Genomic DNA, 18,085 nt, shown 5'->3' with positions numbered 1-18,085 from the left:
CTAAGTTAACTGGGAAAGTATATAGAATATAATAAGGAAACTTACCAGAATAATCAGCTTTTTTTTTTTCTTCAAACAAGGATATACTCCATACCATTGGAGGTGTGATGGGACATCAACTCATGAAATCAACACAATTTATGTTTTTGTGGTAACAAACAATACCTTTTAACAAAAAATTAATTTTAAGATTGTAGAATAAGCCAGGACCCTTTGGCTTATGACTGTAATTCTATCTATTCAAGAAGTTGAGATCAGGAGGATCACAATCCAACTCCAGCCCAGGAAGAAAAAGTCCACTAGACTTTATCTCCAAAATCAGCAAAACAAACAAACAACAAAAAAAAAAAACAGACTGGAGATATGGCTTATGTGAAAGAGCACAGCCCAGTATCAAGTATGATGCCAAGTTCAAGCCCTCTAAGTGTGTGTGTGTGTGTGTGTGTGTGTGTGTGTGTGTGAGAGAGAGAGAGAGAGAGAGAGAGAGAGAGAGAGAGACAGAGGGAGAGACAGAGACATATAACTAACTGGATTATATATTTTGGAAGTGATTTGATTTCCATTTGTAGATTTGGTATTATGTATATCATTTTCTACCTTGTATTATTTTGCTCTCAAGATATATCATATTTGAACTTACCAGTCTAATTCATTCAGCTTAGTTGTGCTAAATTCCACCTTATCCATTGTCTGGCTGATATATGAATAGTTAATGTTTGAGTTTTGCTGGGTTTTTTTGTTGTTGTTTGGGTTTTATGTTGCTTGTTTTGTTTTGTTGGTGTTTTTGTTTTTGTTTTGGACAGTCTTGGCACTTTAAATTTCTGTCCGAATTTTGTCCCTGATCTTCTTTTGCTCAAGGGTAACACTCTACCATTTGAGCCACAGCACCAACTTTGGCTTTTTTCTGAGTATTTTATTGGAGACAAGAGTCTCACCGACTTTCTACCTGGGAGCTGCCATTCTTAGATTTCAGCCTTCTGAGTAGCTAGAATAGTTAATGGTTGTGATTGCTATTAGAATTCTGTGTAGTAATAATGTCTGTTTCTTTATACTTGTGTGTCAAATTTTATATTAATTCTGTATCCAGAAGTGAAATTGCTTGCTCAAAGATTATAAACTGTTTTTCTATTGTTTTGTTGTTTTCATTAGAACATGTAAGCTGGACACTAGTGGCTCATGCCTGTGATTGGAGCTGAGGGTTTCAGGAAGCTGAGATCTGAGAATTGTGGTTTGAAGGCAGCCTGGGCAGGAAAGTCTGTTAAATTCTTATCTCCAGTTAGCCCCCAAAAAGGCTGGAAGAGGAACTGTAGAGCACTAATTTTGAGTACAAAAGCTCAGGGACGGCACTCTGACCCTGAGTTTAAGCTCCAGTTAAGATACAAAAAAAAAGTTTTCAAATTTCTTTTGAAGGTGACAATACTAATTCATATTTCTATTCCCAGTACATGAGTTCCTTTTCTCCTGCATCCTTAACAAATTACATAGTTGTTCTTTTTTAAAGAGTATTTTTTCAATGGATAGAAAATGACACCTTGTCTAAGTAAGTGTGACAAGATTGATGGGTTGGGATACATATTTGTTTATTGGTCTTGTGAATTAAACTTGGTGTTTTCTCCCTTTACTGCAGAAATCATAATCACTATCAATGTCATTATCAGAGAATTGTTGATTACTTGCTATATGCCAAAACTTTGAACATTTGTATTTATTAACTAATTTAATATACAATGACTCAAAATGCTGGCTTCATTTCACAGCTGAGAAAATTAAGACAGAAAGTATGTTGCCTAATGTTACCTTCTTAAGTAGCAGAAGAACAAAGTTTGGAATGAAAACTCTGCTGATAGCACAGGCAGAGTAGAGCCAGAGCAAACTGAAGTGAGCATGTTCTACAACATGTTTCATTCATAGGTCTTCTTTTTCATTCCCAGGCTGTTGTCCACTGAATAATGAATCAGGCTCATGAGAACTGTGTCATTTTGGCAGCTCTGTCTTTGTCTTCTCTGTGTTCTAAAAGTTCATGGTTTTGATGCAGTATATTTAAACCCTACCAAATCCCCCAAGATTATGTAGTTGTATCTATTATCCCCAAATTACTTCCTCTTTGATTCTTGTATTCTTTTTAAAATGGAACTAGTAGTCCAAACGCTGTTGGTTCATGCCTTTAATGTTAGTTATTCAGGAGGCTGAGACTTGAGTATCATGATTCACAACCAACCCAGGCCAGAAAGTTTGTGAGACTCTTTTCTCCAATTAAATACTCAAAAAAAGCCAGAAGTAGCTTTTAGCTCAAGTGTTAGAGTGCCAGCCTTGAGCCCAAAGAGGCTCAAGGATAGCACCCAGGCCCTGACTTCAAGCCCCAGGACTGGCAATAAATAGATAAATATATAAAATGAAATGGAACTAGTAAATACTATCCAGTATGTAGGGTAGTAGTGAGAATGAAATGCACATATATGTAACTTGAAGAATAAGACTAAATTATGAAAAGCCCTTAGCAAATTTTTACTGCTATTGCTATATGTTATTTTTGCATTATTTCAGAAGCCATATGATCCATTTCTAGTTTAAACTAACTATAAGTTGCCCAGGAACATTTTCTTTCTAGGTATTTTTCCTCTTTTTTGGAGAGAATACTTAGAGAGTCCTGCCTGTGCATTTGAATTTGAAAATATGTGCATACAATGCTAAAGTGATTTCTGTGCTTCATCAGTTTACTGTAGGAACTGCTTGTAGTGGATGTAGTTGTTTTCTTTCACAGTATTCTTAGAGTGAGAGATCTGGTAAATTGAATTGTGGCTAGTTTATTCACAAAGATTTGTAAGATCAAGGATAGTGGTAAGGTTCTTTCAAATCACATAGGTAAGGTTTCTAGGATTATCGATTTTCAGTTCAGAAAAAAAAAAGTAGTGACCAAAGGATACATGTGTGATTCATATACTTCCCCATCCTCCCCCTCGTTTATGGAGATATTTAATCCCTGCCTTTTTTTTCTGGAACTTCCTTGTTTTGCAGGAACCCTTATATTAGCCTTTTCTATCCTCTGGGTGCACCAAGATGTCTCCTGTCACAAGATAGTGTTTTGTTTGCTTGATTTTCCCCCCCCCAACATCCTAAGCTACTTTCTCATCTTGGCCAAACACTTCACTGCAAATCACATTACCCTTATATTCCTTCCCTAAAGTACAAGATTTATGCATTAAATCCATCCTTAACTCTTAGCTTTTGTATGCCACCTCATCTGTTTATTTTGTGGTAGGAGGAGTGCATTCAAGGCAAGGAAGTAGATAGAAATTGGCTAAAGCTCCACTGTGGAGCATATCAGAGCTGTAAGGAGCAGTAAGAAGATGATGTGGTACCTAGAGTGGACAGACAAAGCATAGTTTAGGATGTTGAGGGGAGGTACTGGAGGGATCAGATTGTGTAGGATTTTGTCAGCCACTCTCTTCATGCCCTGACTGTTAATGACCAGGTCTGCCTTGGCAAGAAAGATGACTCCAGAGACAAGCTTCTGACATAGTGTGTGCAGGAGTGTTCTTTCCCAGGATTTGGCTGCTAAGCTTAGAAGCTACCATCTGTTCAGTGGTAGCTGAATTTCCTGATTACTTGATGTCTGTAGTATTAGAATTACTAAAAAAAAAAAAATGGTACTTTTGCATTGATTTGTGCCTTCATTTGGAATGTGAGTCCAATATTATAAAAAATCAGCTTCACAAATATATTCATATTCATCAGATCCTACAAAATGTATGTGGTAAAGTATTTTAAACTATCTTCTTTTACTACTCAATTGTCACTGTATTTAAAATTGTTATTTATTTATTATCACTATTTTAAATTGTTTTAATCCATTATCAGATATCTGATTAGCAAATATATTCCTCCTATGGGTTTTGGTTTTACTGTAATGAGCAAGTCCTGAGATATATGAAAGTTTTTCATTTGATAAAGCCCAGAGTGTCTATTTCTTCTTTCATTGCTTTTCTTTTGTGTTTTCTCCTGAAAGTTTAAAATTTTATTGTTTATAGGGTTGAACTTTGGAGAGAACCAAGCAAATCCTTGGGCATCAGCATTGTTGGTGGACGAGGGATGGGGAGTCGCTTAAGCAATGGGGAAGTGATGAGAGGCATTTTCATCAAACATGTTCTTGAAGATAGTCCAGCTGGCAAAAATGGAACCTTGAAACCTGGAGACAGAATAGTAGAGGTAACCACCACTGAGCTTTCTGTGTCGAAATTCTTCACCTGTCATCTTCTTTATGAAGCAAACTGCCACTTTCATAGTGGTTACCCAAGCCAATGGCAAAATGTTTGTGATTAAAGCATTTCTTTTTTATTTGTTTTTTGTCATCCATAATTTTCTCTTAGGTATACAATGACGGATTATATACCTTGATGTGGAGAGTGATGTTTAGAGACACAGCCAGTCATGTAAAAAATATTGGCCCCAAGATCTCTTTGAAAAAGAGAAGCATAATTCTGAGGGGAATAATTGAATTGCTTAATATTATATGTACATGTACAAAGTATTCATATCATAATGATCTTCTCTAATCAAGTTTTATTTTGAGAAATTACTTATTATTCTCATTTCATTATAGATAAACTTTTGGCAGGGAATGTTGTTCCAAGTCCGTTTTTTGTTTTGTTTTGTTTTGTTTTTTGTAGAATCTTCAAAGCTATTGATTAATTTTATTTAAATGTTTCCCTCTCAATCTAAACTAGTGGCCCCTTCTCAGTATTCTTCTGATTCATCATGATAAGCTTTGTGTATGTATGTGTGTACATTATGATGAGTACAATCGCATGTATGTAGTCAGATTGCACCTAATCCCTAATTAAATCAAAATTTAGTGTTCTAAGTAGATTCTTGTCATGAGTGTTCTTGAAACAGTTGTTGCATCCAGGGCTGTGACAGGCTCTGGGTGTCCCACAGTAGACAAGACCCTGGGCCAGAAAGTTTTGACCGTCAATGAATTTATCTTACTTTATAGCTCTGAGATATTCTGGTTAAGCAGATTTTCATTTAAAAGTAAGGAATAGAGAGACCTGACTGGTTTTCTAACTTACAAGATAAACCGGAAAGGGCAGCTGTCAAATAAAGACCTTAAAAAAATTATAGTGGCCATTGTACTATAAAACTTGTACATTAAAATGCTTTGTTTGGCATCAACTATGATTTGCACTTAAAAATGAATGTTTTTGTCCTAGGAGTATAGGTCAGTGGTAGAATGCTGATCTCGCATGTACAGGCCTTCTGTTCCATTCCTTACAATATGGAAAAGAAGAATGAAGAGAAGAAGGGAATTATTTTAAGGATTTTTATTGTTGTTTATCTCTGAGAGCCAAAGAAGGAAGAAATTAAGACTTAAGAAAAAGCAAGGGCCCTGTCACTTTTCTTTTTCCTTGTCTATTTATAAAAAGAATGACAGGACAGGCCTTTTTGCCCTGTTTCCTTTCAGTCTTTAAATGACTGTATTGTCCATTTTTAAAAAAGCACTTTTTTAGTTGGGACCCTAAAACTTTCAATTTTACATTATTACTAGGAAGCTTATTTTTACTCATGCTTCATTATTATTAAATACTTTAATTGTCAATAGAATACTAAAAATTACTTATAGAGATTCCTAGAAAGGATTGATCCTAGTTTGATTACAATATTATTTAGATATATTTGGAATTAAACCATCCTTTTCTAATTGAAAAGAAAAAAAAAAGAACTTTTATTGTTTTTTTGGTGCCAGTCCTGTGGCTTGAACTCAGGGCTTGAGCACTGTCCCTGAGCTTTTTTGCTCACAGCTAGCACTCTACCTCTTGAGCCATAGCTCCAGTTCTGACTCTTGGGGTAGCTAATTAGAGTGATAAAGGTCTCAGGCTTTCCTGCCTGGGCTGACTTCAAACTACAGTCCTCAGATCTCAGCCTCCCGAGTAGCTGGGATTATAGTTGTATGCCACTGGCACCTGGCAGAATGAGTGTGTGTGTGTGTGTTTTAATATAGCTGTCTGCCATTTAGCAATGATTCATAGAGTGCCTTTTGTTCAGGGGCTTTCCCAGTAAGTAAGTAAACCATATATGTCTGTCATCGTGTCTAAAACAGCCTGTTCTGAGACTTTCTGATAATGTGTGTAAATTAAGTAAACAGAGGCCTGAAAATTATTCTACTTTAGATATATTTTCATTAAACTTGAGCAAAAGATGCCTTTGTAAACTTTTCCAGTAATGTAGTAGACATGAATACTGACTTTTGTTTTATTAAAGAGCTAGAAGCCATTCTTACTATATACTGACAAAAGTGTCCTTATGTTATCCTATTATTGGCTAAATCTATATAATTCTTTTCAAGATGATGATGTTCTATGCCAAAATGTACTGATTTTGTTCCTCAGTATTGTGTCCACTCTGAGCTTTCTTGGTAATTAAAAATGACAAAGGAATAAGAACTTCCAGTTTCCTCGCAGGATTTGCTTTTGACCTTTTAAACTATATTTGTGTCTGTGTGTGTGTGTTTGTGTGTGCACGCTTGGGTGCATGTACGTATGAGTGTGTGTGTGTGTGTGTGTATGTGTAAGAACATGTATGTAGTGTCTAAACTGAGCTGATCATCATCCAAGCAAGCCCTGGTCAATAAAAAGTTACAAAATAACTTTCATTTTCAATATATTTATTTAAGAATTACTAACAAATGAGCACTATTTCTTGGCTTTTAGCTACTGTTATATCTATTTCAAAATTCTTTTGCAAAACTAACCTAATCATAATCTGATTTTCTTGGATATCACTTGTTTTTTGTTTTTACATTCAGGATTCCTTGTACAGAGAGAACTAGACAACAAACAAATAACCCAGCTATTTTCCAAATCATGATATAATGAAGTATAGGAAAACACAGAGCCTTTCTAACAACAGTGCTGCCAGGGAGGAGTTCCTTTCGATATTTCCTTTAATGATACTGATTTATTAATTAAAAAGAACAACTGAACAGTGAAAAAATGCAGAAACAGAGGCCTTGTTCTGGTCAATTGTTGCAGTTGATTACTAGGGACAGAAATCAGTGTCCAAAGTAACAGACTACCTGTCAGATAGACAGATGAAAAGTTCTCACCCTTATAATCATCTTAATTATTTTTATTATTGAGGCAGACTTTCCAGGATCCTCAAACTCCTAATCCACAAATTGTTCTTTGTTCTAAAGCTTCTTGAAATGTTAAGATAAGGCCTTCCATTGCAGGTGGATGGAATGGACCTCAGAGATGCAAGCCATGAGCAAGCTGTGGAAGCCATTCGGAAAGCAGGCAACCCCGTAGTCTTTATGGTACAGAGCATTATAAACAGACCAAGGGTAAGCAAACACAAAGGGCAAGGTAGGCATGTCTAAACAGTACTCAACTTGGAGTCTAATGAAGAAAGGGCCAAGTTGTCTGAATGAACAGATGGTGACTCTTAGAACACTTAATGATAAGTTTCTTTTGCTTTTTTTTTTTTTTTCCAACATTCAGGTATTCTATAAACTCCTGCCATCCTTTTAATAAAGACTTGAATCTGTTGAAAACACATAGAAGTGGGGTTTATGGGTGGCCTTAGGTGTTTAGGTAGTTAATTACTAGTATTCATTATATTTACAAGTTATAGAAAGGATGAAAGGAAATATTGATGAAAGGAATATGGGGTAGATATTCAGGTGAATAATTCATGATCCTCTAGTGGAGTCCCTTAGTAGAAGGAAGAAAAATGATATTTTCTTTGAGCTTATGCAGTCTCGTAGTCTGATATTTGAAGCATTTTATATCTCACTGAACATTAGATTTCCATAGAGTGGATTTTGTTTATTTACAAGTGGTTTTAAAATTTCCCAGTATGATTACTGCTGCTCAATACCATACAACTTCTAGTTGACAGAAATCTACTAACCCACTTTTCCTCCAGTCATCACAGATAAAATAGTTTTAGAAAGTATTTTAAAAGCTGTATGCTTGTAATTCCAGCATTTGGGAAGAAAAATGTCAACATATGTGAAGGCATCACCTAAACTTGAAACATGATTTTGTATGTAAAATGCATTGAGTTTTACCCTGTAAGATTAAAAATTTAAGATAGTCACACACAAAAGATGGAAAAAAGAGAGAAAACAGCTTTGTTGATGAGATCAGAAAAAGTAGCATCCATTTTGTGTGGTGCAAAGTAGAAAGTGGCCAGATTCATCTTACTGAAACTTCCTTTTGTTGTTAAAACAGGTGTGTAACTGTGGTATGGATTCAGGAAGGGATTTAGTAGCTCCTAATGTAAGCAGTTATCCTCACATCTGCAGTTTTTAATCATTTAGATGTTTATTGTTAGATAATAATTATCCATTCAGATAGAAAATCTGCCAAACGGTAGGGCTACATCATGCTACATCTTTATAAATGCTGTTCAGTTTGTTTAAGTAACTACAAATCTTTTTACATTTGTTTCCATTTGTTGTGTTAAACATAGACACAGCATGATAATATTAGTGATTGGCTGTTTAAGTTAAAGATATTTTTCTCAGAGAGTAGGTTTTATTCCTTTTTTTGTCCTATTTTCTAACTAATATCTTTTGGGACAATAGAATTATAAACTGCTGAACAGTGATTCTTAATATTGCTTTAAAAAACCAAACTACAAACATTTTATTCAGTGCTAGTCACATTTCATAATGAGCTGTTTCAGACACCTGGAAAATATTCATATTTTATTATCTGAGGTATAATGACACCTAATTGGATAGCAATTATTTCTGGATAAATCTTTCTTATGACATGTTTAGTCAAGCAGTACACATTTTACTTTGAGAAATTGGAATTCATTTTACACTTAATGTGTGATACACTTACTTCCCTGTGGAAATAATTCTATTTCTAATAATTGAAAGTAAAAAAAAATCACTAGTTAAAAAATAAAAATCACAAGTCTCAGTGGTAACTGTTTTATTGGTGGATGGAGGTTAACACTTCCAGGAAATATAATGTGAGTAACAAAGCAATTGACTTTAAGTTGTTAAGAGTTTGAGCTAGAATTAGAATGTCCGAGGCTCTGATAATGCTGATAGAATGCCAGCTTCAGACACTTCAGTCTGACTATGTTGTTTATCTGAAGAGTGGCCCCACTCACATGGACCACCCTTAGCTAATGTTTCTTCTCTCATCAGGCTTTGAAATTTAAACAGAAGTTTCATCATTGATTGTTTTTAGCAATAAAAAAACCCTCTCTATTAATCTTTCCCTAATAATATAGTGACCTAACATTTCATCTGCTGTGCTTGGGCTGTACCTTTCACTTTGCTCTCAGGGCCACATTCTAATCCTGTAAGATCTTCAAAAACACAGCGACCACCACAGAATAAAGAAACTAAGAGTTCTTTTGCAATATGCTTCTTGCCATCAGAGTTTTGTTATCTGCTTTTCTACAGAAAGGACACTTGAAAGCCGAAAATAACTATGGATGAGGATTACACATAATCCCCTCTCTCTAGAACATTGAATTATTTTGCCTAGCATGTTTTCTCATGCTTGCCCAGTCATTTGTTCGACCTTAATAAGTGATGATGTTCCTTGGAGTCTGTGATCGCCTCTTTTGTAAAGGAGGGGTTGACATTTTAAACTGAAAAGCAGGGAGAAAGTTGAGATGAACAGAAATGTCATTGTGCCCGTATCTTTTCCCCGTCTTGCCTCTGTAGGAAAAACATTACAGGGACAGCAGATTGAAAGGGTAATGTGGCATAAGCTTTGGTGTAGGCACATTGAGATAGATAATCTTTCTAGAGGGTTCCCCATACAGGGTGGTATCCACGTGACTACCTCTCTACATCCCAAGCCTGCCAGTGGGGCTTTTTTTTTTGTACAGAGAAATAACACAAACATTTAATTGGAGCCAAAATGAATTTTAAATGTCTGCATTCCCCCCTGAAAGATATAGTCAATAAAAGAAAAAAGTTAGCAGGAATATAAAGAAAGAAAAAGAATTTACTGTGCAAAGGAAATTACTTTTTACTTCTTTTGAACCATGAAAATGCTGAATTCTATCTGGCAGGCATCCTCCTACCTTTAATGTGTATCTCTAACTCTTAACAGCCCTGGCTTACGACATACTGAAGGCAAGCCACAAAGGCTGGAAGACACTATCTAAGGCAGGATTTCAAATATTACTTAAAGCCCATAAATTTTCTAATAATGTGGGAAATTTTATAGAAGTTTTAAAAATATTTATCTCTGCTCTGGGAATATGGCCTAGTGGCAAGAGTGCTTGCCTCGTATAATACATGAAGCCATGGGTTCAATTCCTCAGCACCACATATATACAAAAAGGCAAGAAGTGGCACTGTGGCTCAAGTGGCAAAGTGCTAGCCTTGAGCAAAAAGAAGCCAGGGACAGTGCTCAGGCCCTGAGTCCAAGGCCCAGGACTGGCAAAAAAAAAAAAAAAAATTATCTCTATGGTACTAACTCCATAAAAAAGGGAGGAAATACACAATACTATTGTATGTTGGTTCATTTATTTATTTGTGTCTTTAAATTAAAAAATATTAATGTTCCAAATCAATCTTAATATCTACCAGAGCATGGAAATTTTCCTTACTGGTAAACAAGATCAAGGAACACTAAAGGTTACTTGTAACTGGCAGACAAATGTTTAATTTGCATGTTGGAAGAGATATAGCTATTAAAAAAGAAATATCATTAGCTTTTAAGTGTAAATGACAAAAGACTTATGCTTTTTTATTTTAAAACATGTTTTCTGATACCACGAAGCATAATATCCTAGATAAAGTGGCCAAAATGTATGCATATCTGTCTGTGACAGTGAAACCATTTAAGGAAAATAAGGAAATTTGGGTTACTTTGACAATCTGGCCTCCTTTGTAGTTTGGAGACTTATTAGACTCAAGCCATTAGATACAAAGTATATCAGTATTTAAGAAAATGCTATGAATTTTTAGATATAGCCTCTGAAGTTTGAATAAGTAAATTTATTCTGCAAGTTGAGTTGTTTGAAATTCATTTCTCCTGCGATGAGCACCTCTTCTGTTTCCTTTTAGAAATCCCCTTTGCCTACCTTGCCGCACAACCTTTACCCTAAGTACAACTTCAGCAGCACTAACCCATTTGCTGACTCTCTCCAGTTCACCGCTGACAAGGTTGGATGATGTCCATTGTCTTGCCATTGCCTGTTCAGATGTTTAGTTCTTTGTTACTGCTGTGCCTTTGTCCCAGCCTTTGTTTTCTATTTGTCGAATTTACCCAGAAAAACAAAACAAAACAAAAACAACTTGTGTTTGGAAAGGCATGCTAATCCTTTCATAATCGTATATTCCTAACAGAGGATATTTTTATAGCTGAAATGAACTTATCCATCTGAAGCAGAGACAATCACAAGTCTGGTGCCTTCCCTGCATTTACAGTTTGTGTTACTTACACTTTTGTTTAGTTGCCAAACAGCTAAACTACTTTCATTCTAATTTCCTTAAAACTTTGTATTGGTTTAAACTATTTTCAGACTTCTACAAGATGGTCACAAATGTTCCCTCATGAGTTAATCACATTGCAAATGTATACGTACAAGCAGGAATCTTTTAAATATTCATACACTTTGTTCAAGTAAACTCCTGAATTAATCAGCTGTTTCAGTACTCATAAATCCATCCTGGATAGTCTCATTCTATCCAATTACAAAACTAGAATTGAAACAAACTAAGAACTTACATACTATAATGTGATCATGGAAAGAAGGAAAATTACCAAAATTTTTTTTAAGAAACATGTTATGAATACTCACCAGATTTTCATGTGATTGTAATATAGGTAATAATGATGCCATATCTTGAAGGAACATATTTTCTGTTACTGTAGGCATTCCAGAATTCCAGTACATTTATCTTCCATTGTTCCCCAACTAACCCTTTTGCTCCCACACCATTTAAGGTTTGTCTAAATGAAATTTTCATGTGTGTATTGTACAGTACATGTATGTTATCCTTTGTGTATACATACATGGCATGAAGTGATTGTAAGTGCACTTTGCATTTTTGCCAAGAAAAGCTAAATGAGCATTGCTAAAGACCCATATTTTAATTAATCAGTTTCTAAGTGTGTCAGTAACAAGCTAGCTCTATGATCTTAGTAAAATGAAGATATCAGGAACAGTGAAACACAAGGCCTAAGCTAGTTTTGATTAATCAGTTATGTTAGAGTACAAATTTAGTTTATTCATGATGTAAACACGTGTCTGAACTTGCACAGATTTTATGTAAAAGGTTTTTTTCTTTTTTTAATTTTTTGCCAGTCCTTGGGCTTGAACTCAGAGCCTTAGTACTGTCCCTGGTTTCTTTTTGCTCAAGACTAGCACTCTACGACTTGAGCCACAGTGCCACTACTGGCGCTATATATGTGGTACTGACGACTCAAACCCAGGGCTTCATGTATGTGAGGCAAGCACTCTACCACTAGGCCATATTCCCAGCCAGCATAACATATTTTTTTAAGCCAGAAAAATTCTAAAGTATATAGCTCTGCTCTCTTTAGTGTGGTTTCTGAATCTAGATAGGATTAAGTGGGGCATTTTTATTTTTATTCATTATTAATTTGAGAAGATCTTGGCAAAGCATTCAGGAAGATAACAGATTTCCCTTGCATTAGCAACTCTTATCTGTTTGGCCAGTGATGTGTAAACTGAACATTTTTGTACTGCAGATTCTGTTAACCTAAAATTGAAGGCCCTTAAACCTCAATCAACCAGCCCTTTGCTTTTACAGAATATAGGGTACTTTTAAAGTCACCAAAGAAAACACAAGCCTGTTGAATAGTTTTAATGTTAAATATGTATTTTGTGGTATTCTGATTTTTGACACCAGTTAATAATTCCTAAGTATTTGCAAGCATGACTGTACTTTAATGTTTTCTTATTAGAAGTTTTTAAAACTAAATCATGAATATTTCTGGGTGCACATATAAAAAAGAAATCAAGTTATTTGAGAGGGGTTTTATGCAGGAAAATTGCCAAATAAAGGATATTGGAGGCATGGATCAGGTGGTAGAACACCAGCCAGTGAAAGAAAACATCAGATACTGAATCAAAGTCTTGGTTTCAGAAAAAAAATAAAATAGAATAGAGAAAATGTATACTTGATGCATGAGACCTTCAAGTGTATATTTCATACCAGAGCTCACCATTTCGCTGGGTGTCCTAACTTTGGGTCAGCTCCTGTCTTGCTATGGAAATTGGAAGAGACAGTGTGGTGTAATGCAAAGTGCATTGGATTAAGAATTAAGCAGAGAGAAACCAACTAAGACTGTGAGACTTTGAACAGAATATTTCACTTGTGACCTTGAGTTGAGAGAGCTTACTCATCTGCAAAATGAGTGAAATGAACTAGGGACTTAAGGGCCTTTTCAGTCTCTTAACATCCATATATAATATCTAATACAAGGTACAAAATCAGTACCTGTATTTTTCTTTTAAAAGACCAGTGGTCCTAAATGACAATCATGTTTTAATTCTGTATGAAATACCTTCCTGTGGACTTTTTTTTCTTCACTCATCTTGTAAGCTACTTTGGCAAGAAAAAGGTTTTGTCCCTTAAAATTACACCCCTCAGATGACTTTGTGTGCTCTGTGCTAGCGACTGGCTCCCTTGGCAGGCAAGCCCGCATGGGTAATGCTATTCTTTTGTGTGTGTAGATTTATTGAGAGTCATTTGGAGAGAGGATTCAGGTAGTAATAAAAAATTCCTTATGTTTAACTTTACTAAAAAGCTTCGAAGGACAACTTCTTTGTGACTTTTCATTTTTGTTTATTGGCAAACTTTTCTAGCCCCTTAAAATCTTACACATACCCTTGCATATTTATAACTTTTGAAGGAGACCCTTTATCCAACAGAGGAACTTTGTACAATTTTCTATCTTGGATTATGTAAGCTTTCAAACTGAATTACTCATTGGCTTATAATAGAAACAGTTTCTAACAGCTTATCACAGTTGAATAAATTGTACTCCAATACCATTTTGTATATTTAAACTTTACCTGAATCCTTTTCTGTATTTGTAGATAATAAAAAAAGTTAATTCTGGTTTGGCATTGTACTTTTGACTTCTTTTCCTTAAAGGTTTTTTCCTTAGAGTATACATTCCCACTTGCTTTCTTCTTGTTCCTGCAGGTACCCAGTCAGTCAGAGCCAGAGCCAGAGCCACAGCAAGCTCCATTGTGTGGTAGGCCTTCACCCTCTCCTTCATCGTTGGCAGAAATGGGTATGGATCACACAGAGTCAGCTGCAAGCACAGCCTCAGAAGATGTGGAGAAAGAGGATGAGTTTGGTTACAGCTGGAGTATGTTGTCTTTTTGTGATGCCTTTACTTGTAAGAGTTGTTCTCCAGTCCTATGCCTTGTGTGAATAAGTGTTCCAAATTGAAATTCTCTGTGGAACAAAGTGCTATTTCTTTTCCTTGAATTTAATGTACATTCCTGAGATGTGAAATCATATTCTCCCTTTCTTTAATTATGTTTTCCCATTAATGCTGCTTTGCCTTTCATACAAAAATGAACCAGAATCTGGTACTCTGTAAGCATTCCCCCTTTCTAGGTTTCATTCTCCTCATTGTAACACATAGCAACTGACTCTTGATGTTACATTTTGAACTTCTGGTATTTCCTGTACTAGGATGGCAACATAGGATAATTATTGAGATAAAGATCTTTTAGGCATTTGGCTAGTTGTTTACCTGCTTCTAAGTGGTTATCTCTCTTTAAAATATCGTTCTTTCTTCAGCTTGTTGAAGGTGGGTGGGTGGGAGGTATGCTAAGCACAATGCCTAGTGCACAGGAATCATTTAAAGACAGCCTGTGTTAGGATCCATGTAGTGTCTGTTTTCTAAGAAAATAGGGTATTTTATAGGCACATATTAAATAGTTACCCAAGAGTTATAAATATTATGAGGTTAAAAAGTTCCATCATAGGGCTGGGGATATGGCCTAGTGGCAAGAGAGCTTGCCTTGTATACATGAGGCCCTGGGTTCGATTCCCCAGCACCACATATACAGAAAACGGCCGGAAGTGGCGCTGTGGCTCAAGTGGCAGAGTGCTAGCCTTGAGCAAAAAGGAAGCCAGGGACAGTGCTCAGGCCCTGAGTCCAAGGCCCAGGACTGGCCAAAAAAAAAAAAAAAAGTTCCATCATAGCTAGGTGCCTGTGGCCCGTGCCTGTAATCCTAACTACCCAGGAGTTTGCTGTCTGAAATCAAGGTTCAAAGCCTACCTAGGCAGGGAAGTCAGTGAGGCTCTTATTTCTAAATTACCAAAAAAGCCAGAAATGAAGCTGTGGCTCAAGTGGGAGAACACTAACCTTGAGCAAAAGCAGCTCGGGAACAGCATCCATGCTGAGTTCAAGTCCCAAGACTGGCACAAAAAGTAAAGTTTCATCATAAAAAGTGACTATTTTCCCTAAGGAAGCTACAATACAAATTGTTAACTGGGTCCTGCTGGCTCATGTCTGTAATACTAGCTACTTAAGAGGCTGAGATCTGAGATTTTGAGCTTCTGAAGCCAGCCCAGCAAGAAAGTCCGTAAGACTCTTATCTCCAATTAATAACAGAAAAAACTGGAAGTGGTGCTATGGATCAAGTGGTACAGTGCTAGCCTTGAGTAAAAGATGCTCAGGGACAGCGACCAGGCTGAGTTCAAGCCCCAGGCACTGAAAATAATAAATTGTTTTGAAAGCAGTATGTCTGAATGTTGTACTATTACATTCTAGGAGTTAAAAGATGATGTTTATTTAGTGATATATGTAAGACTCTATGTAGAATGTAGGATATTAATATTATAGTAATTTTCAAAGGTGATGTGGCAGGATTATAATTTTCTCCCTCTTTTTTATTTTTTTTTTATTTATTTTTTTGGCCAGTCCTGGGCCTTGGACTCAGAGCTGAGCACTGTCCCTGGCTTCTTTTTACTCGAGGCTAGAACTCTTCCACTTGAGCCACAGCGCCACTTCTGGCCGTTTTCTATAGATACGGTGCTGGGTAACCAAACCCAGGACTTCATGTTTACGAGGCAAGCACTCTTGCCACTAAGCCGTATTCTTAGCCCTTCTCCCTCTTTTATCAGTGGCATTAGAGTTTATTTCTAATCTGGTCAAATGCCAGAATATAATGAGAGAAAACTGTGAGCCAGAATGTTTTAGTTTTCTGTTATCAAGCCACACTAAACTTAATGGCATAAAGCAAATGCTTATTTATTAATCTGACATGATAGGGTGATTGATTTGCAGGGTTCAACTGCCCATCAGGCCTTCTGTACCATCAGTACAAAAAAATTCCTTAACCTTTGATTACCCCAACAAACCAGTTTTTATGGCTTTTAACTGTCCCAACGTCATTTTGGAACAAATAATATCATTTTGAGTTAAACTAAATAACCTTCCATTGTAAAGTATTTGGTTATGAATTAACTTTAAACATGTTGTCATTTCTTATGTATAGAGAATATCAGAGAGCGTTATGGAACCCTAGCAGGAGAGCTTCATATGATTGAACTGGAAAAAGGTCGCAGTGGTCTGGGTCTAAGTCTCGCTGGGAACAAAGATCGAACTAGAATGAGTGTTTTTATTGTGGGGATTGACCCAAATGGAGCAGCAGGGAAAGATGGACGATTGCAGGTTGCAGATGAGCTCCTGGAGGTGAGTTTTTGTGGATAATTTGAATTTGCTTTTTTACATCCTGGCGATAGAATCTCGACTTCCCAAAAAAATCATGTAGATTTCATACAGTGACTGAGAAAAGTATCACTTGCCTTATGAAACAGAGTCACTGCAGCAGATTGGCTATCAGCCAAATGTCTACTAAGTAGAATCTGTGTAACCATTAATTTCCATTAAAAGGTTAAGACTGTGTAGCAACAGAAACAAAGTTTGCTCCAAGATAGTAATAAAAAAAATCATACTTCCAAAACATTTTTTATATGTACTGCATTGTTATTAGGAGTTTTTGAAAAGCCAAATGACCAATCATGCTGACCCACTGAAAGTTGAAATTTCTAATTCTGGAAGTTGAATTTCTAATAAGAATGATGTGTCTGAGAGATGCAGTCATGGATTAAGGCTAAACCACAAAATCAATAACTCTGCCTGCCAAACAAAGTAATTTTATGGACCATGTTTTATGTTTTTAAAATCTTATTTCCTTGTATTTGACTTTGCCTCCTATAGAAAGAATCCACCTGTCTTCATACTGCTTCCATACTCTTTCGTGTAAACTCATTTTTCCATATTGCTAGTGACTGACTTGACAATTGAGCTGGTAGTTTGCTTTTTTCTGTGAGCTGTGTTGCTCATGTATAATCTGCTGCTTATATTTGAGTCCCCTTTCCCAGGACATGCCTCTTGAGATCAATTTGAGGGGGGTGGGGACTGGCAATGAGGGACTGCTAGAATGACCTCTGCAGGCCTCTGTCATTAGCCCATACATATTAGAGTTCATTCCTGTCACTTTTATGTTAGCTGTAAACATTAATCCTTCCCCTCCCTTCCTCCCTCCTTTCCTTTCCTTCCTTTCTTCCTTCCTTCTTCTTTTGCCCCTGGTGGTGTGGGGTTTTAAACTCAAGGCCTCCTACTTGCTAGACAAGCACTCTACCACATGAGCACCAACCCCAGCCCTTTTCTCTTTAAGTTGTTTTTTTGATTGAGTCTCATCTTTTTTTCCAAGAGCGAAGCATAAACATATAAATAAATATACAGTACCCGTATTTGTTTAAATATATGACTTTAAATGCACATATACAAATATATATTTAAAGTTAGCTCTTGTTAAAAAGATGAGACGAAAAATACTTATGTGCACATATACATTTAAGCATACATGTATATGTGTATATATGTACATATGTATATACTGTTATGTATAGAGACTATCTGAAAGTATTATGGAACCTCCATATGATTCAACTAGGATAACAATCACCCTACATAAACTTCCTGTATAGCTGGGACTATAGTTATGTGCCACAGTTCTCATCCCCCATTCTTTTCTATATTTACTCTCAGAAGTTGTATTTATATTCTAGGGAGAAAAATACAATAGTCGAAAGAAA

The 18,085-nt window shown here is 36.1% G+C and overlaps 1 protein-coding gene across 11 annotated transcripts in view; it reads left to right on the top strand.

Moving 5' to 3' along the window:
• Positions 1-18,085, top strand: part of Mpdz (multiple PDZ domain crumbs cell polarity complex component) — a 149,613-nt gene that overhangs the window by 106,043 nt on the left and 25,485 nt on the right. For 7 of the 11 annotated variants that reach the window (XM_048350012.1, XM_048349799.1, XM_048349667.1 and 4 more), the window contains 5 exons: positions 4,029-4,206; positions 7,229-7,339; positions 11,051-11,149; positions 14,165-14,333; positions 16,480-16,676. In XM_048350012.1, the coding sequence (XP_048205969.1) occupies positions 4,029-4,206; positions 7,229-7,339; positions 11,051-11,149; positions 14,165-14,333; positions 16,480-16,676 (754 nt within the window). The remainder of the gene's footprint in view (positions 1-4,028; positions 4,207-7,228; positions 7,340-11,050; positions 11,150-14,164; positions 14,334-16,479; positions 16,677-18,085) is intronic. The other 4 variants (XM_048349964.1, XM_048350098.1, XM_048350257.1 and 1 more) reach the window with 2 other exon arrangements.

This window comes from Perognathus longimembris, chromosome 1, assembly GCF_023159225.1.
Source record: "Perognathus longimembris pacificus isolate PPM17 chromosome 1, ASM2315922v1, whole genome shotgun sequence".
Lineage (NCBI taxonomy): Eukaryota > Metazoa > Chordata > Mammalia > Rodentia > Heteromyidae > Perognathus > Perognathus longimembris.
This window is presented reverse-complemented; position numbering and strand designations above follow the sequence as displayed.